The sequence below is a fragment of the Pipra filicauda genome, unplaced genomic scaffold, assembly GCF_003945595.2.
Source record: "Pipra filicauda isolate LSUMZ 115617 unplaced genomic scaffold, ASM394559v2 scaffold83_size3615187_pilon, whole genome shotgun sequence".
NCBI classification, from domain to species: domain Eukaryota; kingdom Metazoa; phylum Chordata; class Aves; order Passeriformes; family Pipridae; genus Pipra; species Pipra filicauda.
This window is the reverse complement of record NW_024105020.1, coordinates 1,902,551-1,927,044: the sequence shown is the minus strand read 5'-3', so window position 1 is coordinate 1,927,044 and position 24,494 is coordinate 1,902,551. Positions and strand designations below refer to the sequence as shown.

General features: G+C 39.3%; 1 protein-coding gene and 1 non-coding gene across 3 annotated transcripts; both read right to left on the bottom strand.

Annotated features, from left to right (window-relative positions):
* Window positions 1-102: 102 nt before the first annotated feature.
* RNF149 (ring finger protein 149) lies at window positions 103-24,494 on the bottom strand. Of its 2 annotated transcripts, XM_027718083.2 has the most exons (9): window positions 23,899-24,494; window positions 16,215-16,465; window positions 13,239-13,307; window positions 10,299-10,381; window positions 9,738-9,834; window positions 9,205-9,234; window positions 6,246-6,441; window positions 3,800-5,878; window positions 103-709 (listed from the first exon to the last, which is right to left on the bottom strand). In XM_027718083.2, exons 1-8 carry the CDS (start codon window positions 24,362-24,364, stop codon window positions 5,820-5,822), a joined length of 1,251 nt encoding a protein of 416 aa, XP_027573884.1. In that variant the 5' UTR covers window positions 24,365-24,494; the 3' UTR covers window positions 103-709; window positions 3,800-5,819. The 2 variants fall into 2 exon arrangements, with proteins under 2 accessions (XP_027573884.1, XP_027573885.1); XM_027718084.2 differs by lacking the exon at window positions 9,205-9,234 and having other exon boundaries at window positions 23,899-24,491.
* LOC113986447 lies at window positions 3,374-3,489 on the bottom strand. Its single transcript, XR_003540197.1, has one exon. It is a non-coding gene; the product is annotated as a small nucleolar RNA SNORD89 (small nucleolar RNA).

Here is a 24,494-nt window from a genome sequence, read left to right as displayed (position 1 = left end):
TGTCCCCCTTAGATACCTACCATGAAGTTAAGCTTGTTTTGTGCTGTGCTAGTGCTGAATCTCTCAGTGTATCAAAGAAAAACCCCTCAAGCTTCTCAGACATTGCTTTTTAAAAGGTCTGTATAATTTATTAAGGAATTTCAGCTTTTAGCCATTAAGTTACAACAACAATGCATAACTTGACATTCTTACAATTGTACATACACAATGGAAAAGACACAAGTGCTTAATCCAAACAATGCAACCGAGTCAGTACAAGGTTACAATAAAAGACAGTCGGTTGTGAATAGTTGTTGACAGACTAGCAAATTCAAATGGTTCTCTGCAGGTATGTTTATAATAGAAGTGACTTCAAAGTTTTGGACCTAAGCTTCTGACTAACAAAATTATGAAAAGTCAAATTATTTTCCTCTTCTGAATTAAGGATATGCTAATTTTAAAATGCAGTATCATTACCATGTTTGACAGTGAAAAGTAGCTTCAGGTCCAATGGAAGTATAATGGACAGTCCCAGGCAATGCACTCTTCACACAAACACATGCAATTATAGAGACATTCTACTTTGAAAACTTTCTCAAATCAAGTTTTGCAATACAGCAGGATAGCTGAGGAGAGAGATCAGGACCCATACTGAAAAAACCCAAAAGCCTTCAGCTTGATTTGTGCATGTTTAATCTACAATTCCAATTCCCAAATCTTCACATATCACCTGTGAGAGAAAAGAATACACCCGGTAAAGAACAGTCTCATATATGTGTTACAATTTTTTACAAGCATTTCCATTTAAAAAATTGGAGTTGCCATATTCGACTAATTTACTACGGCCCTATTACAAAATTGCATCTCTTCAACTTAACCAAGGGGAGCCCTTCTCTCCCCTCTTCCACCCCAACTCCTCCTCCCTTTAGCCCTGCTCTAAAACTCATATAAGTGCACAGTAAGGATATTCAGTTTTTTACAGCCTTGACAGATTTAATTTTCTGCCAGTTAAAGAGTATGTGATAAACTAATTCAGCTTTATCTAAATGTGAGACACAGCAAAGTTAAAAGCAGAAAAGGAAAACCAGAAAGGACCACTCTTATCTCTTCTTGCAACAGCAAGCTACTAAATCAGTCCAAGCCTTTGTGTGAAGTCTCACCCAGCCTGGTGACTGAATGGAGACACACACAACAGAACAGTCAAGCTGCCAGCACAATCTGGCACCCACCAGTCAACACCAACAACTCCATTCCCTCCATGTTAACCTCAGGAGATACTTCCAGCTGACTCCTCTACTAGATTTCAGTTCCAGCTCTCTTTGTAAAGCTGCAGAGTCAGTACGTTCTTACTGATCTCAGTATCCTCATCCAGCACAGAAACACTACATTCAGTGCCAAGGGCTGTAAACCAAACCAATGAAAACTGTATATGAAACCTCTCCACTCAAAAAAACCCCAAACAAACAAAACCCCCCAGGCCTTACCCCCACAAAAATCCCAAACAAACTAAACTCCAAAGAGCTAATCCCCCCCTCCCTCCCCAAACCCAACCTATCACATTATCAATATTACTCGGTCATGGTGCTAAAGGCTCTGCTGAGCAACAGTTCCCGGTTCAACATGCCTGATACTGATGTGTAACAAAACACATGGTTTTATTACATGTTATGGCAACAACTAAAAAATGTTCCACAAATTCAGAATGCAGTCTTTAACCTAGTGGTGTGTACTTCAAAGTACAGTTGGTGTTGCTAAGAGTACTTGAACGTCTACACTTGTCTAGACAGAAGTCTGCTTTTATGACACAGCTAAATTATCAGTCCAACCTACTGTGTTCTATCTGTTGTCACTGGAATGTGAAACCAACACCTTTCACTTCTCATTGACCTCATGAAAACCTGCAAGTGCCACTGCCTCTGTCTCATCCCCAGGGCTTAGGACGTGGGGAACCAGCACTGCACACTTGTTGGACTCCTCTCTGCACAACTACAACTGGCTGGTCTTAGAGAAAGCTTAGAGGATAGGCTGAAAACCTGAATGACCATTCCCAAACCAGTTAGTAATTAAAAAACCAGCTTGCACATTTGACAAGCTGTTGCAATGGCATTTCTCTGTGCCAGTTACACCCTGCACAGGACTGGAATTCCCAAAGTGTAACAGCCCAGCTTTGGCAGGAATAGACTGGACTACATTCAGATCCAAAGTGGGGTTGAGGGGCAGAGGAAAGGAGTTACTGATATCCTATCAAACTTCTCCAGTACCTGCAAAGCATCTCCTCTAAGCATTGCTTAGAGCCAAAGAAGAATCCACTCGAGGGGTCATTAGAAAAACAAAATCCGAATTTTCTAGTTAAATTGGTACTGTAAGCAATAAAAATCACTACTAACACACTTTTAGATCTGAAATGTCTATGGTTCATTTTTGCTTGCTGAAAGCCAGTTTAAATGGTTGTTTACTGTATTTTTTTTATAATTTGTCAATTGTAGACTATAATTAATAAACTAAAATTTCTGAACAAAGAGGGGCCTCTAGTTTTGCTTTAAGACACCAGCTTATTTTGACATGTTCATAGCTCCTTAAAAAAAAAAACAAACAACAAAACCAATCACTTAACAAATTTTCTCCCTAACAGAGACACCAGAACTAACAAAGCCATATCAATTAACACAACACTAATAAAACTTATCCCCAAACAAATAGCATCACCTAGTCCTGCTAGGGGTTTTTCCCCAATGATTTATTCAGCATCGCCATTGAGGGGCTTCAGACCTCATGTGGGTACTGGGCTTTAGCTTTTTGTATAATCATACCACATGAATACCTCTAGTAAGAAATCCTCTGCCCGATTACAGCAAAGTCTGACAAAGGGACAGATGTCTCCAAGACAAGTTCCTGCATGTTTTATGAAAAATGTGCAGCTAGGAAGAGAAAGAGATCAGGGCACAGGAAGGCAGCAGGAACCCACAACACACACACAGCTCCCACACCAGGCAGGACACAGCCTAAGCCAAAGAGGCAGAATATAGATTCCCCAAATGGTAAAGAAGGGAGTCAGAAAGCACCTGGTCTACAAAAAGCATTCATGGGGGGATGAAAAAAAGACTCTAGTTCTGACCTGCATATAAGCTTTTGGTAGGTAAAGTGCTAGAAACTAGAAACATCAATTTGATCCAACACAGTGGAGGTCCAGATAGCAAAGTCTGTGAACCTGTACTTACCTACAGCTGCCTACACCTGTTTACTTTAAAAGTTTCAGATGAGCTGTAACAGCAGCTCACATGGTTCACGCTTCTAATCCTATCTTGCTACTGTTTTAAACTCCCTAGATTGTCTCTTTCCTGCCCTGTACTTTTTATCCTACCTCTCTTTTTGCTAATGGATGTCAGCTTTTTGAACTGAGGTCAGACTAATGATTCGCTTCAGGTGATTTTTGTCATCGTGCTTCCAAGGAGAGCAAACTGCTTGCTGGAGGCACTGCAATTCGGCCTTTTATTGTCATCATTCCTCAGCAGCACAGCTGGCCTCATAAGACCTAACTGTATCGAAGATCAACTGTGCACAAACCAATTTGATAGAAACAACTGTAACTACTCTCCTGAAAGGCTGAAGTGAAACAGGTGCAGTTCCGGCATCAGAAACAGACCCCAGGACTCTCCGTACTTGGGTATTTTTCCAAATCAGCACACTTCAGATTTTATAAGCACTCTTTTCAGTTTGCAGGTCCTTTAGCTTTTCTCCCAGCTTTCTGTCAGATCTCAGATTTGATTCTTAAGAAAAGCTTTTGGTTTTATAGGTATTACATAAAGGCTCAAGTACTTACCACATTTCTTCTCTCCAGAATGAATACTGTGCAGTAGTTATCAGCAAGACACAATCCACAGACTGACAACACTTCTCTTGATAACTTCTCTTTTGGTTCCTCCTTGAGCTAGAGTTTAAACCCTCTCAACATACACTATATCAATGTTCAGTTTTGTGTTTAAGAAGAGGGAGAAGACTTAAGTTTTTAAAAGTGAAGAGACAGTTAAAAAGGCAGTTCTGGAAATGTTGATAAAATTCTTTTGGAGACATAAACGTCCTTATACATTGCTTGGTTTAGTTATGGGCTGGTTTTTTATTTGTTCAGTTTTGGAGATGGTGGGTAAGTCATATTCCATTCTCATGTGCTTCTCATAAGATAAAGGCATCACAAAAACTTGCACCTGCTGGTGACATCAGAACTACAACCTGACAGTTTTCCAGTAAACCTAAAAGTTACACTCCTACAAGGAAGAGGCAAATTTTTTTTTAAGTAGGCATTAAGAGGAATTTTTTGAAGGAAATTTAGGGTGAAATATCTGCTCTGCAAAGTAGAAGTTCAGATTATATTTCCCCATCTGAAGCCTCTGTCATTTCTGGAACATTCATTCTAAAATTAAAAAAAGTTATTGCTTCTACTGAAGCTCAATATAAGTTAGAAAAAGAATTGCATATTTTCTTAAAAACATTCCAAATATACATTTTAAAAACAAAATGCACTCTAAAACAAATGTCTGGTGAAAGACACTGTTTTAAGCAACCTGTAGCAAGAGCTTTACAAAAGAAAATCGAGGAATGTAGCATATTATAACATGACAATGCTAAAATCCTAAACAACTCACTTAACACTCTTAAGTAGTGTTTTAAATATACATATTTCTTTACAAAACAGTTTAGCAATTCCTTATACCACTTACAGTATATAAATATTTGGATAAGAGGTCATAATGGGAGATGCCAGGGTTTATATTTATTCTCAGATGCTTCAGATTTCTTAAGTGTTTTACTATAAGGCACAATACTGCTAATCTAACAGAAAGGAATAAAAGCTAATGGCAAACCCAGTCAAAACTCCTAATGTGGAATATCCAAGAGAAGAATTCCAGCATCTCTATGCAAAGGAAAAGAAAAAACAAAACAAAACAAAACCAAACTTTGTATTTCTTAAGAAACAGTTTCAATTTGTACATAAAGTGGATCAGGATGGGAACAGGAGCAAGAAGGAATTAAGTAAATTCTTATAAATAGACTAATAAATATATCTTAGCCATAATTAGCCCTTTACCTCTGTTCTACTGAGTTTAAGACTGAAAGAGGTAACCAATGTGCATATACCTAAATAAGTCTACATGCTCAGCACGTGAAGACCACCTAGCACAACTTATTACTGCCAAATTCAGTATAAAAAGCTTGCAAGATGGAGAAAGTCTCCTTTTCTTAGCATCCACTCCGAGTAGAACACCTTACAAGATCAAATTAGTATTTGTTACATGTAACAAAAGTTGCAACTAGCAATTTTTCCATCACAAAAAAAAGAATACACAACATATCCATGAAGTTATTTGATTCCTTCAAGGTTAGATCGCTTTTTTTCCTAAGAATATCCATCTCCAATTACAACAGATCAGAACTTTCAGAACATTTTAACAGTTGTAGTCTTGTAAGTGTTCTCCATGTGTACATACTGAATGTAAATAGTGCATCCAATGTATTTCACTGTTACATATTGTACATTGTTTTCACTGCCTAGTCTTCATCTTTGTTACAGCCCTCTGGAACACAATGACATTGCAACAATGCTTACAGAAAAAGGGTTATTGCATCTTTTTTTTAGGATGAGACATCCAGAGGAGATTTTATAAAATCCTCCTGTGTACAAAATTCTTAGTTATTAGCCCTTTTGGAACACCAGCTAGAAAAGTTTGAAAGGTAAAATAATTTACATTGTTATTTTTTCTGTTCACTAGACAAGAGTCCATACTAATTAAATAAAAAATAATAGTTCTTCAACAGTCCATTCAAGATATCTTCCATGACGCAGTTCAGTGGGAATTTCCATTAGATAGATGTTCTCCATGCCGGTTACTACTGACATCCACATCTAAAAATTAGGAATTAAAAGGAAAATTGTTTGTTGATTTACCATTTTAATATGTCTTCTCTGTTACCTTAATGCAGACTCTGGCAACAAATTTCATATTCATATATACTTAAAGTTCTCAACATTCTCTGGGTAAGTAATCCTTCTATGACACTTTACATCTTTTTTTTGCCCCCCCTCATGTCCAGTTTTCTCCAGCTTGATCAAATTCTATGAAAATCTACCTGCCTTTATTTTTTGAACGCCAGTAGTAACTGGCACCACTCAGTCTGGGCTGCACCATAATACTAACACCAGCTGGAGAAGAGCTTCTTCTAATGCAATGCATGGTGTTAAGGACTGTCCAACAATAAACTAAGTGACTTACCAAGCAATGCTGTGGTTTCACCCGCGTCCTCTTTTAAACTGGTACACTGCAATACAGATTCATTCGTGGAGGAAGCTGACAATTCGCTGACCTCATTTCTATCATCATCTTGCAAAGCAATACTCAGACTTCCAACTGAAACACTGCCACTTATGGATTCAGGTATTGGAACTTCAAGTACATCTTCAGGGTCCCCCTTCAAAATTAAACATATTTAACTGACACTTTAGTCTCCCATCAGGTATCAACATTCCTCCATGTTACCACTTTGTAATCTCACATTATTGGAAAAAAAAATCATTTTTTTAGCTATTATCTGTGCACTCCTGGAAACAGTGTTGAACATTGTCCACTTGCAATGTTGTTGTCTGAACGTAAAGAAACAAAGCCAACCAAAAGAAAAGCCATTTTCAAAGCCACCTCAAAGCCAAGAGCAGCAACAGGAGTCCACCCAGTCAGCCTTTTGGATGGAATATTTTAACACTGTAGCAACAGTATTGCTGCAGTCTAGTTAGGAGCAGGCTCCACTGAGGAAATTTATTGATCCTTTGAATTTGCAGAAACCTCTATTTTTCATGACAGTAGTTGGGCAAGCTAAGACTTTTTTTTACTGGGGTGAGCAAACATTTGACATCAGAACAAACTTCTCTCCTTGTCTACCTCCAGCCTAACTTTAAGTCCGTTCCAAAAATGCAAATATGCTGGCTTGTCACTTTGCAGGAACAAAACATCTACAGCACATGCAAAGGGATTTATTTTGCCTACTGTATAGCATGGCTATTTCTGATCCATTCTGAAACTTAACTCAAAGTCCTACATGTACATTTCTGTTCCTAAAATTAAGCAGACTACCCTCATTGCCATAGCTATACTGATATTATTTATACATAAGCAAGTATATTGCAGTATAAGTAGCTATTCTGTGAGTCTCCTAACAAGTATTTTTCCCTTCCTCAAACAACTAGCAAGGGCCCATCTTAAGATTTAAGAAATTCTAGTCTGATTCTTTATCATCAAATCATCACATTTTAAAATGTACTGAATTTTAATAAGCTACAGAACTGCTACAATTGAACACAAGACACATATGATGCTAATCTTTACGTACGTGGGTGGGGGACATTAATGATTTTCCAAAACTTAGACAGTTAAATAAGCTGAAACTACAAAATTCAGCAATGCTCTACAAAATCAGTCAGACATGCTGAACTGCAGTTCTTTCTCTCTTAAGAAATAGTATAATGAAGAACTAAACCACTTAAGTCCGTCCTTTAAAAAAGCCAGGTAATAGGACTTAGTACCTTCTTTCTACTTTGAGCCTTTAAAATTTTTGAAGTATCTCAAGTACTTGTCTATAGAACTGAACTGATCCTTGAACCTCTTTGCAGAAGGTTTAATATATTTCTATAATAAGGCTGCACATTCTTTTCTGCAGGTATGTCACTCAGCAAGTGCACTGCTAAGAGAAGCTGCTTTGCTTTTTGCACTTTTTTTCTTCGTATCAGTAAAAAAATTCAAGTAATCACTCTACAGACTAGATTGGGCAACCTGGATCAGGCTGAAAACTAAGATAGTTGTGGTGGGGGAAAAACGTTTTCCCCCAGGAGTTATAAAATGGTAACCCCCCAAGGGGGTGGTGACCCTGGGGATTGACCCAATCAGCGCTCCTGCAAAATATAAACATATGACAAGCAGACCGGAAAAGAAGGTGATGTGGTTGTTGTTGTTGGAGAGGTGGCCATGTTCTGAGGCCACGAGGAAAGAGGGGCCTGGAGCCCCACTGGGGGCTGGGCCCTCCCCAGCTGGGGGGCTACAGGGACTTGGAACAGTGTTAGATTGGGCTAAGTATCTGTAGCTAAGAGCTGGGGGATGTTTCTCCACTGTAAGCAGCAGCAGAAGCAGCGACAGAAACAGCAGTGAACGGAGGCTATGGCTGAAAGCCAAGAGATAAGAACTGAAGAAGCAGCAAAGCCGGCATTGCAGCTAAGGAAGAGAGATACAGAGAAATGTCTGATGGAGACAGAGCAGGACTAAGCTCTACAGAGAGAGAGAGTTTGGGTAAGAACTGAAACAAACTCCCCAAACTCCTTGGAGACCTCTCCTAGAGAGGAGGGGTGGTGGACTCCCAAATGAGAGGAGTCCTAAAATGCAGCACCAGAGAGACAGAGAAGAGCTAAGAAGCTCAGGCGTCCTGGAAAGCTGGACCGGGACCACCAGAAGAAAAAAAATCCTGAATGATTTTCCACATTATTAGTGTCAGTAAGACTTGAATGATTGATGACTAAGCAGGATATATTTGCTCTATTTCATTAGAAAAATGAACTGGGCTTCTCTAATTAATATAATCCCATTCCATCTGCTTTCCAAAAGTCATTTTGGCCAACAAGCAGAGGAGGTATTACTCCTCCTGGTTGGGCTTGGTATCAGTATCCACTGCAACAGCATGAATTCAGCAAATATAACTATTCTGAAGGTTTAAGTATTTTGGTTTTCAGCCTGTATTCAAAAGGGTAAGTCCTTCTGCATATAACACAAGATACATCACCTCCAAGCATTGCAAGTGAGAAAAAACAAGCTGCTAACACAACAATATTAAAGTAACAATGGCTCTTTCACATGACAAACATATTGCAACTCTTAGGTAAAGCCTGACTTAATACGCTGAAGCACCAAAATCTGGTATATACATATTACATAGCAAGAGTATTGCCACCTTTGACAAAACAAAACAGTAATTCACAAAGCTCTTCCACAGATCTGCTAAGTCTCTGCAACGAAATAAGAGAAAAGGTAGTCAAAATGCAGACCTAGTCTGTGAAAGGAAAGTCCCTGAAACCAAAGAACACCCCTATTTTTTAAAGATCTCTGTAGATCAGTAGGAGATGAGAGAGGTACATTCATGTCTATGGCATTTTAGTGGAACTCAAGACTATTTATCAACAGTGATCAAGTAACCTACCGCATGTGTCTTCATCTCTCTTTTCTGGTGCTGTCAGAAAGAAATGAGAGCACATCATTTTCTCTACTTAACCGATTTCTGGTGAATGAATTTAGGAAGGTTTTAAGTACCAGCTCATTTACAGGGATGAAAGGCAGGGCATGTGTGAAAGTACACAAACACTATGTAGAAAAACTGGTTCTTTTTCCTTTGAATCGCAGTTCTCAACATCAAATATATGCTCTAGATTTACTGAATTCAGTTATATGTTTGTAGCTTGGACAAACTATCTCACCTCTGATTCAATTTCCTTACTATCACCAGCTGGAGACAGAAAAAATTGGTTATCACAGATTCATAAGATGCTTGATACACTATTTAAGCTCTTACCCATAAAATTCCCTTATTTTTCTGTTTCTCAATTAGTCTTGTATCTTTGCTTAGCTTCTTGAGTCTTGTCAAGTTACAGCTGTTCTCATTCTGAACAGTTACATGAAGTCTTGCCTCCTACAGTGTACTTCTACCTTGAAGATTAAAGTAAGTGTGCAACATACCCAGTATCCCAAAGCTTTGATAACGTCTAGTTTACACATTGGACAAGTTCGGTGGTCCAAAAGCCAAGGATCAATGCACGTTCTATGGAAGATGTGCCTAAAGAAAAGAAATGCCCTTTAGAACTTATCATGAAAGCCACACACTACTCCTTCACACAGTGTGCAAGTTAACAACACATTAGACATAAACTCTTCCTTGGTAACACTGACAATTAGATGTTGCTCAATTTACTAGTACAAACAGTTCTAGAAGCCTTGTCTTTCATGTTTTCTGATGTAAGAGATGTTACTAACCACAAAGACACCCCAGAGTTACCAGTTCAAGAGTGTACCATTCTAATTTAAGCAAGCTCTATTTCACTCCTGCAGTCCTCCCAATTGCTCCCTTGCACCTGCATAGGTGTGAAGCACTACGTGGTCTCGCAGTGCCCTTCAACATCTAACAGGCCAACAAATGGCAGCTTCAGCTCTGCCCCAGAGGTTAAGAAGGGTTTACAGAAAACTCACTCTATTTCTTCAGAAAAACATGCTAAAGAGTAAAGAAGAATTACAGCAACTTACTTGCATGGCAGAATTCGGACAGTGTCTTTCAGTTTGTAGTTCTCGATGCACACAGCACAGTTTTCCACATCAACATCTAAACCCTAAATGTGATAACATGTTTAAGTGTATTACGTCTATATTCCATTACAGAACAACCTTTGTGTAATAGCTTCACAGAGTGCAAAATGTATTAAATGGTATAGCAAATAAAAATATCTCCCTCACTTAATTCAAGATTCTATCAACAGGTGATTTGATCAAGTGTTACCAAACGCTAAAAGCAGCCAAACCTGGATTTCCTACTTTAAATAGCTATACATGGTATCTTAGGTAATATGTTACATCTCGAACATTGGTTTTTATCATGGGAGCTTAGGAACATGTCAGTTTAAAGTAACTATCCAATGAAATAATTTTAAGAGCTCAGCACAGATCAAAGTGCACAATCTAATTCTGAACTAGCAGTCCCAAAGATTTTCAAGTGCTTGAGCAGGAAAAGATTCTCAGGGTAGAATACTGCAAACATCTTGTCCACTTTTTTCTACCACATCCTAACAGATATTCCTTTATAGCTTCATAGTAAAGTATGCAACTTGGGATGGTTTAAAACTTTTCTCCAAGCTCACACTAGGCAGAACACCAAATGCAGTGTTTCTCCACCTCTATTTCTTTCTAAAGGTTAGTATCTTTTCTAACAGGTCTTACTGTCTTTTTGATGCCATGCTTATAGCTGCAGTGCAAATATGATGGGTATCTCCAAATGCAAGAAAAATAATCCAACATTAACTGGGCTGTATAAAACCTAAGTATTAGAATAACAGACAGTGGACAAACTTCTTTATTTTTATCCCCATAAAATAAGTATTTTTGGTGTACCACTTACTGAAGCACTTCAATTTCATTACCACAGACACTCGAATTAGTTCTGCAAGCAAACTTTCAAGTTCAAGGCAACTATTTCCTTCCTCTGCATGCTATCAATTTACATAATTAATGCCTTAAATTCCTAAATAAATCACATTAAGACTGTTTTTTTTTTACATAAGCAAAGTTAAGACAAGTACTTATTGTGTAACAAGTTATTTTTCATTCAGTACAAGAGGCAAAATCCAAGCACACCATATGTAGCACATACTCAAATGAGTGTCCATTTTACAATAATCCCATAAGCTCCTCAGGAAAAATCTACATGATAGCAAAACCACTTTTAATATATTGACCTATTTTTAGTTAAATACCTCAACCTCAAAAAAAGGGATAACGAAAGACTGTACTGTGTCACAACAAAAGAAACAGACTCTTTTTAAATGGCTGAAAATACATGAAGAAAAAAATGTACATTTACAGAGTAGACAGGACTATATTTCCAGACAAATTTACATTAGTTCATGAAAATACCTCTACATCAATAATTTAAATACATTTGCTGATAGCAGGCTAATTCAAATCAAATTAGAAGTGATTTACTAAGCAGAAAGACTATTTTAATAGAGAGATTTTAACTTCTTCTTCTACTGCGCTTATCTAACATGGCATTCATAGGTACCACCAGCACACTGTATAACAACTTAAACTCCTCCATTTTATTTCGTCAAGGGTCTATCTATGGGAAGGAACTCCCTGGTACACTGCAAGAATCACATGATACAAATTATTTTTAGAAGTTTACTGAAAATATTTAAAAGCCGTTAACATATTGCATGTGATTTTCACCATGAGTTTCATCCTGAACCTTTTACATCCTTTTTTTCCTATGCTGATGTTATGCTTTGATATTGCTTTACACATGTTTTGGTTCAATTCCTTCTTTCTTGATCTTGTATGAACAGAAGTATGAATATCTCTCTGTTCACAGCTTGAAATATATGCTAAATTCCATCAAAAAGGAATCTAAATAAAAGTAAGAAACACTCGTAAAACACTACTTAAACATGCTGAATGCATAAAAGGAAAAAGGCAAGGAAGTTCAAAGACAGCTTTGGGTTTAAGTTTCAAAACCGATTTACTAAATGAAGGATATTCTGTGTAGCACAAGATCTTCGCTGAACAGCTTCTGCTGAACCACAGCTTTTAAAGTTTTTACACATCAATGTCCTTTCTCACTTCAATTTTATTACAGGTTTAAAAACAACCTAATCCTTGTTTTTCATCTCTGAGCAAAAGTAAAAAGTAATCAAATAATAAATACTTTCATTTAAGTAAAAAGTAATCAAATAAGACAAGAGTTGGGGGAAAAAGTGTCTATGTAGTAGCAAGAATCTAGTCAGAAGCTAATTTTGCATCTAGCATCAGTGCTGCCTGAAACTCCAACTAAAATATTTTCTTTCAAAACCTTGGCTTTTTCTACATTGCTTATTCTAATACAGCTTAGTTTTTGGCTGTATGCTGTCAAAGCCAACTTTCTGAAAGCTGCTTTACTTTTTAGAACAGATTTCATAACATAAGAAAGGTACTTCAAAAAATTTACATTTCAAGGTAAGTCTACACAGCTCCTTAATGTATTGTATGTCAAAAGACAAAACAAGTGTTTTATTTTTCAAATATATTTATATTTTAAGGCCTTCTGATCAATAAAAAGATTAATGTTCTTTGAAGAAAACAGAACATTACATCACTTAAGAACTGTGCAATCAGTAGATCCCAGGAAGTATTTTGCAATCCACTTGTTGATGTTTTCAAGTGTTGAAAACATAACAATGTTTTCCCATCTTTACAGTACCAGCCTTGTATACATTCTGTATAATCAGATATTATTTGCAACAAAACAGCCTTACATTTCATAAGTAGTTCAAATTTGACTCTTCAGTTTTAAATTCTGCCTTTTAAACAAAGGCCCTAAAATAAGCCTAAAATTGTATGTCACACTGCAATTACGTTGCGAGAGGTTAAGTTTAAATTCTATGAAGACTTTACAACCATTTTTAAAACTTATAACAATAACCAGAGACACTGAATTACCTTTTCTCCACGTCTCACAGTATGCAGCTGAAGCTGGCTGATCGCTCTCTTGGTTTCTTTCCTATGTCCCTTGAAAAAAGATTTTAAGTATTAGTACAGACATTAGTTTCAGGACATTATATTTCAAAGTTTTTAAATACTTTTCATGCAGATTACTAAGTCTTCTGAATGCATCTAAAAAAAAAAAATCTCTGGCTAATTAATTTGTTTACAAATTATTTCCAGCCAGTAGATGTTCAAGAAGAGCAGGTTTTGCACTCCTGGGGCCCGGCAGCACACGTTATCTGTACAATGACCCCAAGCAGTACCAAAGTGAGCAGACCACACCGACACATCCAGCCTTGCATCCTCACTGCTGGCATTAAGGGTCTTTCCGCACATGAAAACTGAAACCTGTGTAGGCTTTAGACGCAATCAGAGCTGAAACAGCACCCGCATAACCAGACCTTCCAGTTAGTCAAGCCCATGAGCAAGCAGACCGTACGTTTTGCACCAGCCTGAGAGCAGGTGGAATCCTGCCAGGCAGCCTACAGCTGGCCACCAGGTCAAAAGGCTGCTTGTAGCTATTAATACTTCCCCTCAGTTAAACACTGTCTCCTACGTTAGACAAAGCTTTGCACTGAAAGGACACATTATGCGAAGGAGATGACAAGAAAGGCTTTACAGACATGATGCACCATACTGGACTTCTGTACAGGAACTCCTAATTATGCTTAGAGGGGAAGCAAGAAAAGAAAGCAGTACTGTATTCCAAGACAAAGTGCCAGCTACTGCAAGAAACTGAGAAACTCAACACTCCCAATTAACAGATGCTGACTTGTCTAGCAGCAACACTCACTAAAGAAATGCCATAAAGGAATAAAAAAAACCCCTATAATGGCAGCTTTTCTCTGTAATAATTACAATTATGTATATAATTTTACAAATGTATAGTGTTGAAAACTGTGATTTTTAAATTTTTATGGTGTTAAAAATAATTAGTCTGAAAGTTCTCCCAGAAATGGACAGACAACCAGCAGCAGAAGCCTATTCCACCTTCTGCAGCACTGCAGGGTTTTCTGCACAGTCTTGTTTCATATTCAGTAGCAAGGAGGTCTTCCAAAGTTTTACTGCTGAACTGGTGTTAGAATAAACCTGAAGATAACCATCCTCACCTTCACTTAGCAGCTACACAGCACCTTGCTTTAAAGCATAACATATTTAACTCCTGAATTTTAATTGTATTGGAGTCCATAAGCCAACAAAAATAAGATTTGGGTTAGAAAAGTGGCTTTTTGTCTCAAAAATTCTTTTAAGATTCCTAACCATATATCTTGACAAATATCTTCACAACATTTTCCGACCTTGCATTGGTTTTGTTTTCAACGGCCATTTAGAAGAGAGAGAATTGAGAAAATGGTATAACCTTTTATTGCTAGACAGTTTCATTTAATTAAGAAGTATTTGGATGACAAGACCAATGACATAATCTATTAAGACTGTGGTACATATTTCTGAGAAACATCACATTCACACTAAAGAAACCCAAAACACCTTAAAACTAAAGCACGTTATATGATATGATGCTTAATAAAGCATGTGAACTTTCCTTAGTGTGAACTACCCAAAAGGCAACAGGAAGAAGCAACTTTCTTCAACAAACAACTGTTGCAACACAGAAATACATCCCTTTTTCTACAACATTTCTTAAACATTTTGTTTTCTTGAAAGTATTCTCATAATATAAGTTCTAAGACTTAAAGCTTAGCAAAAAAGACTCTACGGAACCAACATTTCAGGGAGACCACAAGTTCAACCAATACAGAAGTCCTGTGTGTTATCCTCAGTTATTAAAAAGAGAAATTAAATATCTTCCTAGAAGAGTCCTCTAAGTCCCATACAGAGCTCAGACTCCTGAAGGCAAACAAAAATCCATTCCCTCCTCCCCCAAAATCTACATCTTCAAACAGAAGGAAGGGGAAGTCCACATACAAAGTAGTGACTGAAACAACATTCTTTCCTGGACTGAGGATAAAACAAGAACCATTTGCAAATATAAATAAATGCAACTTTATTTTTCACTATTAGTAGAAAACTATGGTAGAGCTACTGATGACCACAGTAAGAACCTAACCTATTTACAGGAGTTGAAAAGCAGAGGGAAGTGCTATTCTAAGGTATTTTCAAAACTCAGCTGGACTTAGGTCCTCAGTAATTCCATGGAAGTTGCTCTCTTGGTCACAGGAGTCCAGAGGTCCCTTCCAACCTAAATTGTTCTATGATGTAGCACTTCCTTCAGGGAAAAAAAGTAAAGCTGACTTTTTTTTATTCTATCAAAGTACAGGAATATGAAAAGAGCACATGTGGAGCAAAGTTATTCTTTCTTAACCTTCCCAGAACTCTCAGTGCCCTCAACATTTCAGGCAGCCTAAGAGAGGTGAATCTCACCACACATGCACCTTCTAGTCTGCTGCAATTCAGTAACTCTACAGTGGAGTGGTGCAATTACAAGTATCAAAAGCAGTTTTCATAAAGCTTTAGAACCAAAAATTTTACCTTGAACAACTTGTGGGTTTTATTAAGGAAAGAAAAAAACTTACCGTGGTGTCTTTCTGTTAAAAAAAGTCTGGGATGGGAAGTTAATACTTTCAGAATGAAAATTACTGAAGAATGAAAATAACTTCTAATGCCAAAAGGAAGGAAGTTCAGTTAGGTGACAAATCACACAAGAAGCTGCCCTTACTCTGTTGTTGACAAGTGGCTAAATGTATTTCTCACTACTTCATATGAGCATCTAATAATTATAACTAGTCAAACTTCCGATGCCAATCAGCACACTGCTTATTAGCCTCACTAACTACTACTGAGCAGCTTTCACAGTTAGCAAAATAGGAAGGCACAGATCTTCAAGAATGCATCAATAAACAATCAAAGTTAGGCAACTGATTTGACAAAAGGAGGAGGTAAATACTCTTATGCATCATCAGATCCATTTACCTGGTTTCCAAACTGTGATCCTGTATACAGGAAACGTTGTATATAGTAAAATATGAGCCAAGCAAGCGATATAATCATCATGGTGATGAAGGCGATGGCTACAAACACAACTGATTGACCACTAATATATTCCTGCACATGTCGTGTGCCAACAACAATAGTCATTTTTACTGGAATCCCTCTTCGTACTGGCTCCAATATCTCTATGCCTTTTGGATAGCCAACCATTATCACCACTGTATTTCCTGTTCCTGTTGGAGGGGGAAAATAAAGAAAAAAAGTCAGTCATCACAGTAAAACTGTAGGCATTCTTGCTTGATGGTAATTTGGCCTCTTCAGTTTAAGATCAGGAAACAAAGTTACAGGAAAACCTCCAATGCTTTTTTCCCAGGCATAGCAGACTTGATAGAAAGTTTACTAGTAAAGAATCCCTTATTTATTTTCAGAAACTCTCAAACATGACATAAACTACAACAGATGCATCTCTACTGTTCAAGGCCCTATATAGTCATCCTTCCACACACTGAGGTGAAATGTGGATGCCATGCAAAAAAGCTAGACAAGTTATACACATCTCATCTTGAAGCTGCTTAAGTTCTAACTTGCAACTCAGGAACAGCTGGTTTTTTATTTGTCAGCATGGGAATTTTAGCTGCAGATGGAGACAGTATGTGAATATCACAAAAAGAGACACATTCAATTTAGTTTGAATCTGAATCCATAGCACAATGACACTGGATATGTAAACAAAAAGAAAAGATGATTCAGATATTTAATAATAAATTACATTAAACACTGAAATACTTAAAAATTCTTTAATACTAAATATGCAAAATGTAATGAGACTTCACAACAAGGACTTGTCAAGAAATACTCTGGGACTCTTTTGGGAGCATTGGACCAAAGGATTTTTCTTATACATTAGAACTCTAAAGCACTCAATCTGTATGAAAAAAACACCTAATTTCAAAAAACCCCAAAACCTTTAGGCATCATGTTGCCACCAAAACCAGTAAGGATACTGTCAAGACCAACTAGCCAAAACTAAAGACTCTCTGTGACTAGAGTTTTACTCTGTTTTTTTCTGGAAGCATCTCCAGTATTGTCTCAGAAACATCTAACCTAAGTATTAAAAAAAATTACAAACAAATGTACCTGTTAAAAATGTCACATTTTCACCGGTCTATGTTATTTTTATTTGAATGGCTCTTACTTTGTAGGTACCAACACTGCTACAACCCTTGGTAAGTCATGGCTTTATAGTTTACTTTGCTCTCCTACCTCTGAGAAAAAGTGAAACTAATCTTAATTCAGAGAGAAAGGAAGAAAAAGAGGGATTTTCCTAGCTGAAAAACTACAGCTGTAATGTCACAGTTACCTTTTTAGATTCACAAGATTACCTACCTGCAGCAAGACCTTCCACTGAAGGCTTAAAGCCTTTTTCCCCTCCCAGCTGCGTTAGATTCCCTACTGAGAAGCTATGTCAAAAGAAAGTGTTTCCTAATTTATAACATTACATCAAATGGGGACTTTCAAAATCCAAAGCTGCATTCTGGACTCACATACCTCTCTGCCTACTAAGACAAAGAGTTATTTGCCTAAACTATTTACCCCAAATCCCTTTAGTTGAGACAGCTGTGGCTGTGACACCTTGTCAACCTGGCCACTCTGCTAACAAGCCAAGGGGAATTTGCAGAAGTTTCACTTCTGTATGTAGCAGCTCCTCCCTCCATAAGGTGCAGACGGCTTGCTTTGGATGAAACACTAAAGATGAGTAACCCTCCTATCTCAATGCCAGTTACCCTTTCTCAGCTTCACCTTGTGCACCTCTGATTCAACCTCTGATCACCTACTATAAGAATTGTTATACCCCTGTCTGCCAGATCCAGACCCAGCAAAAGAGCAGATTTTCTGAAGAGAGTTATGTTTCTGGAAGTTGTGAGGATGGTGCAGAGATACACACACAAAAAGAAAATATGCTAATGGAGAAAGGCCCAACTTGTGCCTCCCCTCAGGCACCCCACTCTGCTGACCAGAGCTCCTGCTGCCTTGCCTGGTGGGTATGCTTGGAGACACAAAGCAGAAAAGCTGAAGACAAACAGGACAGGCTCCACTAATGAGTTCTGCTCACCAACAACATGCCAATCCAAGTTATCACCTGTTATCACAAGTCCAAGCATATTAAGAATTGGTTAATCAATATTGTTCTCCTCTCTGAATCAGCATGAAAGCATTACCAGAGAGAATCATGAATTTCAGAGAAGACTGTGTGAAGCACTCTTTGCTCTCTGACCCTGCACAGGGAGTTAACAAGAAAAGAACACCTAAAAGTAAGAATTTATTTCACATTGCTGAGAACTGCTATCCCCATACCTAAATCAAGAGATTAGGTCCAATGTCCTTACTCAACTGTAAGAGTTACAAGTAATGGCAGAGGTGCCTAAGGATGGCCAGGGAAGGGTACAGACGTGTTGGAAAGATTTATGTGGTTTCATTCAAGCTTGGAGAAGAAAAGGAAGTTTCAAGATTAGAGACAGCCTGGATTTTTCAATCAATAAACATTTCCACCTCAGTCCTGAAATCTCAAGTCAGTTTAATCTTGCTATCTAATCCTCCATGCGATTTCTAACAAAGAATTATTCTAAACCCCCACAACAATAAGTAATGCCTTTCTCTGTTTTGCCACTAGCATGCCCAACTACCAGGCAGTTTTTTCCTTGAAATCAGGCTACTTTTACATAATGGTTGCTAGATACTGTGGCACCTTCCACTTTTAGAATTAACACAAGCATGCCATAGATTTTTAAATAAATGTCCATTAACAGTTTTAAAGACTTGGTGATGAACCTGCCATTAAAAATACATGCAACTGAACACAGTGGCCTTGAAGGTCATGAGACAGAAGGGGGGAAAGAAAAAAATAATTGCAATCAACGATTACAAAAGGAACAAGAGCAGTCTCAGAGAAGCAGTTGCCCTGAGCAGCATGTAAGACTAAGGGCTTTAACTCATTCCTTACTAATTTTAGCCTTCTGTTCTGAAACACGTTATTCAAAGACTGAAATGATGTTGAATCATTCCATCAGCTTCTTCAACTGCAACAAAACCCAGAGATCTCAATTCACATTTATAAAGAAAACTCCAAGTGTCACATATATGTACCTACTGAAAGTAAGTTTTGTTGGCTTTGCCTTTCTACGACTTTCTAATTTTACAATAAATAATCTACGTTTTTACTCTGCTAGAGTAAACTTGTTTTCTCATCTAGGTTTGATTGATGCTTCAGTGAAACTGGGTAGATTTAAAATTTGGTCTGTGCTTTTTAACATTATCATGGCTGGCAGATCCTTAGGATACTTGCAAAAAAAGGCAAATCTGGAACTCTGAAGATGAAGGCATGTTTCCTGCCAGCGCACAAAGGTCAGTTTTACTGCTAGCATTGCTAGTCTTTTCTTGGAAGAGGAAACCAGCACTCACCTGATGAGGAAAAAGTAGGACAGATACAGATTCCAGGCATCCCAAATTACAACATTTATTCCCATTCATGCACTTAGAGACAAAAAAGATAATTTTCTGTCATCTGGAAAACGATGGCAGAAACACTCTAGTTTTTGTCCTCCTGAGAAACATCAGAAAGCTCCCAGAGTTTGACCATGTTAGTAAAAATGTTTAAGGTCAGTCCATTGATTTATTTAAGCGTAAGCATCCTACTAATACTGCCACAATTAACACCGAATGTTCTCTTGAGCTCCTGGTCCAAACAAATGGCTGTTACCAGCACACTAACAATCCACTGACAACCATCTACCCCAACCTCATCTCATCAAATCCCTGGTGCATGTTGTGTTTTCACCTGATGCAAGAAGCAGGATGCATAACCACTGGTACACATACTTTTTTCCACATGAGTTTCCAACACATATGCACTTTTAAGTATAACACAGATTATACACAACATATACTCCTGCTTCTTCAGAACAACATTAGCAGCTCAACATCATACAGTCACTAAGTTAAGCAAGCCACTAATTTCAGTTCTGTCCTTTCAGTATTTACAGTACCACAAACTTTCAGTAGAAAACAGCAGTAATACAGAAATCATGCACCACTTGAGAATCCTGAGTGGTGCTGCAAGCAATGTAGCAAACAGTTGAACTACATGCCAAAATAACCCTAACTGCTGCTTTGGAGATGGCAAGAGCTTATAGAATTATGAGTACAAAGTAATTTGCATCTGTTTTGTTCAATATACATCCATAAAAAAAAAATGACAATGAAGTAAAGAACTAGTTGGATGTATTTTGGTAAATCAAAGACCCTTTTCTTTATGTAGCTAGAGTCATAATCTCAAATTAAGTCTCAAGCTTCCCTTAAATCCACAGGCCATGAACCAAAGCCCTACCTCAGACTATGAAAGACCTACCTCAAACTATGAAAGCCAGTCCCTCCCACTCCTGTGTGTCAAGCACAATCATATTTTAATTCCACCAGTCTTCAAGGTAACTTATGTTCTAATTAGAATCACCAAATCCTAGTTTGAGGGGGGATTCAGAGATGGCTGGATGTGTGAACTACAATAGAAAAAAATATAGAACCAGAAGACCCTGTTTTCTTTCCACTGCAATACACCTCTGCCTCCCCCTAATTTCTCAACCAGAACTGAGCCTCTGACTCTCCTTAGTCTGGTCTCCACAATACCTCACACCTTGTCTCTCCAGACTCTTCTCCAGCCTGCTTCCAGCTAATATTTACATGCAATACTTGTTTTGGTTTTGGAAATTAATTTGAAGCTTTTGTTTAAAGTTTGCCACCATCACAAAAATGAACAGATTTAAGATTGCCTGCAAAGTCTGTAAAACTGAAGTTTATGTTATTGAGATACAATAAGTGAAAAATACCTTGAGTCATTTGGGTAAAATGAGTGTTTTCCATTAGAAAAAATGTCCTCAACCACACATGAAGTTGTGTCACTATTACTTTGCTAGAGGAGGGAAGTCATTCAGCATTTTGAACAATGTAATTCAGACAGAGAGCAAAGGCCTGAAACACATGAGACACACCAGTTAAGTCACAATTGAAGAATCTTCTTTTAGAAGGAGGGACAGGATTGCAAGGCTACATATTTAAATTCTCGACTCCCTTGTTTCAAAACCGTAATTAAGGGCCCTACTCACTGCACTCATGAAGCTTACAAGGTATCCAAGAAAAATACAGACTATTTAGAATATTTGCCCTTTATCAAATGCTTTGACATCAGCTACAACAAATGATTTCTTCACCTACTCAAGAACTTCTCTTTCTATTCAAGCTGAAAGGTGTCAAAAACCACCAAAAATCCTACAACAACAATAGCACACATGCATCACACACATCCCAGAAAATTCAAAGGCCGGGTTTTTCAGAAGGAGAATGAAAAGATGACACTGGAATCAGAAAAGCCACCTGTTTATCATCTTCACATAATTTAGGCTGCACCTCTACCAGCCATAAGCACTGTTCCACCTCACACCATTTTCAGGGCCACTAATTGCAAACTCATTAAGTGGATTTTACTCATGCATATAACTCCACTCCTTAGTTACTGCACTGTAGATTTCCCAGAGTATATATCCTCAGCACCTTCCCAGAAGCAAAGTTTGCTTCCTCATGTATCAATTCACAAATCCCTTCACAGGAATGGAAAACCTTAATTGTGTAAAATACAGCTTTACCTTCCACGTTCTTCCCTGCCATTCTTCCACAGACTCTTTTTTCTCACTTCAAAAAGCCTAATATTTAAAATACCAGCAGTAGTTCTTCCATATATTCCCAAAGTACACTAAAAATATTTGAACATTTACATGTCTGAAAGTTTCGACCATGAAACAAACATCTATGACTGCATCAGAGCTTGTATATATTGGGATATATTATTATATTCCCATTCAAACCATTCTAAAGTCCAACCTGCACTTGTGAAATCAGTATAAGTACAAGTACACTATTGTATATATGCACTATACTAAATCATACTCTTTATATAGGCAGAACTTTTATCAGCAACATTCTGCCAGCTTAAGACAAAAAACCCCAAACAGCAGTCAGAGAACACTTCTCTTTATGCCACTGACAGATAACAAGTCCAAACCTGAGCAGTAAGCTCAAGAAGGTCTTCTGTAGCCAGAGACAACAGCAGAAAAGAGGAAACTTAAAAAAAAAAAATAAAATAAGCAAGATGAGAAAAGGAGGAAAAGATTCAACAAGAGAGCAAACAGTATTTGTGAGAGAATTCCATGCTACAATGGGCAATGGAGAAGAATGCGGAAAAAAAATTTGTACTGATTGGCCAATACAGAGCGACAGCAAGAAATAGAAGCTGGTAAAGAGGAAAGAATTATTACACAACAACGCATCTTAATTGCCACATGGGATCAAAATCATAGGTCTATTGTACCTGCATCTCATCTCCACTTTCACAGTAGATTAAGAACATGAGATGGGCCAGGCTGATCCCAAGCAACCAGCAGGCTAAGAGTAACAGTAATCAATCCCCAAATTGGTGCCCCTTGATATTCCAAGGAGGGACTTGTTTTCCAAATGATAAATGACATGTGTGATAGAGCAACAGCTCCCTAACTTAGTTTTTCAGCTCACTACACTAGGAAAATACGTTTGTTTCCTTTAGAAAGGCATTATGGTTCTATTTCAACCAGGTCCCTGGTCTTTCCCTTCCTCATGACCGAGGATGAGGATGAAACCGTGAGCATTACCAAACTCATTCTATCAAAAAGCCATGTGAAGCACACATCTGCAGAATTTTTTACTTAGTTTGCTTTGTCTTTGCATCCTCCTTTGAGGACCTCCCAGTTTCTCAAAAATCTACAAAAGCAAACATGGATTTTATTACTGAATTTCGAGGCTCTTTTCCCCCTTTGATTTAAGCATTTGATGTCGTCATGACCATAAAAATTCAGCAAGGCTTTAGTGTCATAGCCCAAGCCGGGACTGCGGTGACAGAACACGTGGATTCCTATCTTGGCAAAAATCACAGAACCCTTCACAGAACCCAGGCTACATAGCAGCAGCATGCTCAAACAAGCCAACATCCTTCTTCAGGATTCAGTTTTCCTACTCCATTCGCAAGCGTTTAAGGATTACCTGATGCTTACACCCCTCTCCCACCCTTCACAGACCTGCGCAGGAAGGACGATGAAGCTATTACAACAAAGCCTGTACCAAAAGCTATCTCTAATAGCTACGGCTATGCCTTCAAAGACACCTGAAGGCATCTTCGGGATACCTGGTGTGTTTCCACACGGTCTGCAGAAAGCGGCCTACCTGCGACCGCTGCAGCCACTCTGCCAGAGGGTGCCAGGCAAAAAGGTATCCCTAAAGAAAACCCAAGGCTCCCACCGCAGTCTGTCACACGCTGCCCAACCTGAAGGCTCCGCCGCATCTCCCCCTCGACACCTGGGCCGTAACTTGGGAGACAGAACACGGTCCCGGCATTTTCCCTAGCGTGGCTTACAGAAAGATAAAACAAACCCCCCCCTGTACCATTTTTACAGGGATTTCTGCCTTCCCGCATCCCCATCCCTCACCGCGCAGAGCCGCAGCACCGATGCGGACCGGCGCTAGACAAAGCCATCCTCCCAGAAACATCCCCCCGAACCCTCGGCGAGCGCCCGGCGCCCTCCCCGCTCACCCAGGTGGGACATGGACACGGTGCTGTTGCCGAAACGGGCCTCGTTGTAGATGACCACGGCGGCCGCCCGCTTCCGCGCCGCGTTGGTGACCTTGTCCTTGAAGGTGCAGCCGCCGCGGGCCACCAGGGCGATCCAGGGCTGCGGGTCGACCTCGGGGGGCCCGCGGCCGCCGGGCGGCAGCGGCACGTCGTAGTCGGTGTCGGCGGCGCAGCCCTCCATGTGACGGGGCGAGGCGCCGCGGGGGATGCCCACCAGGCCCTGGGCGCTCTCCTTGGGCGAGCTGTCCCCGTAGCGGCCGCTCTCCGTGTTGCCGCGCACGGTGCGGTTGCTGAGCGGCTCCACGTAGGCCGTGCTCACCCACGCCGTGTACCACTCCAGCGCCCGGGCGCCCGCGCACGGCGGCGGCGGCACCCCCAGCGCCACCAGCGCCGCCGCCACCAGCGCCAGCCGGGCGCGCCGCACCATGGCCCGGCCGCCCCCGCCACGGACACGAGGAGTGTGAGGAGGTCGCTCCGCCGCCGCCGCCGCCGCGCTCTGCCCCGAGGCCGCCCCGCGCCGCGCAGGTACCAGCAGTGCCGCCCCAGGCGGAGCCCGC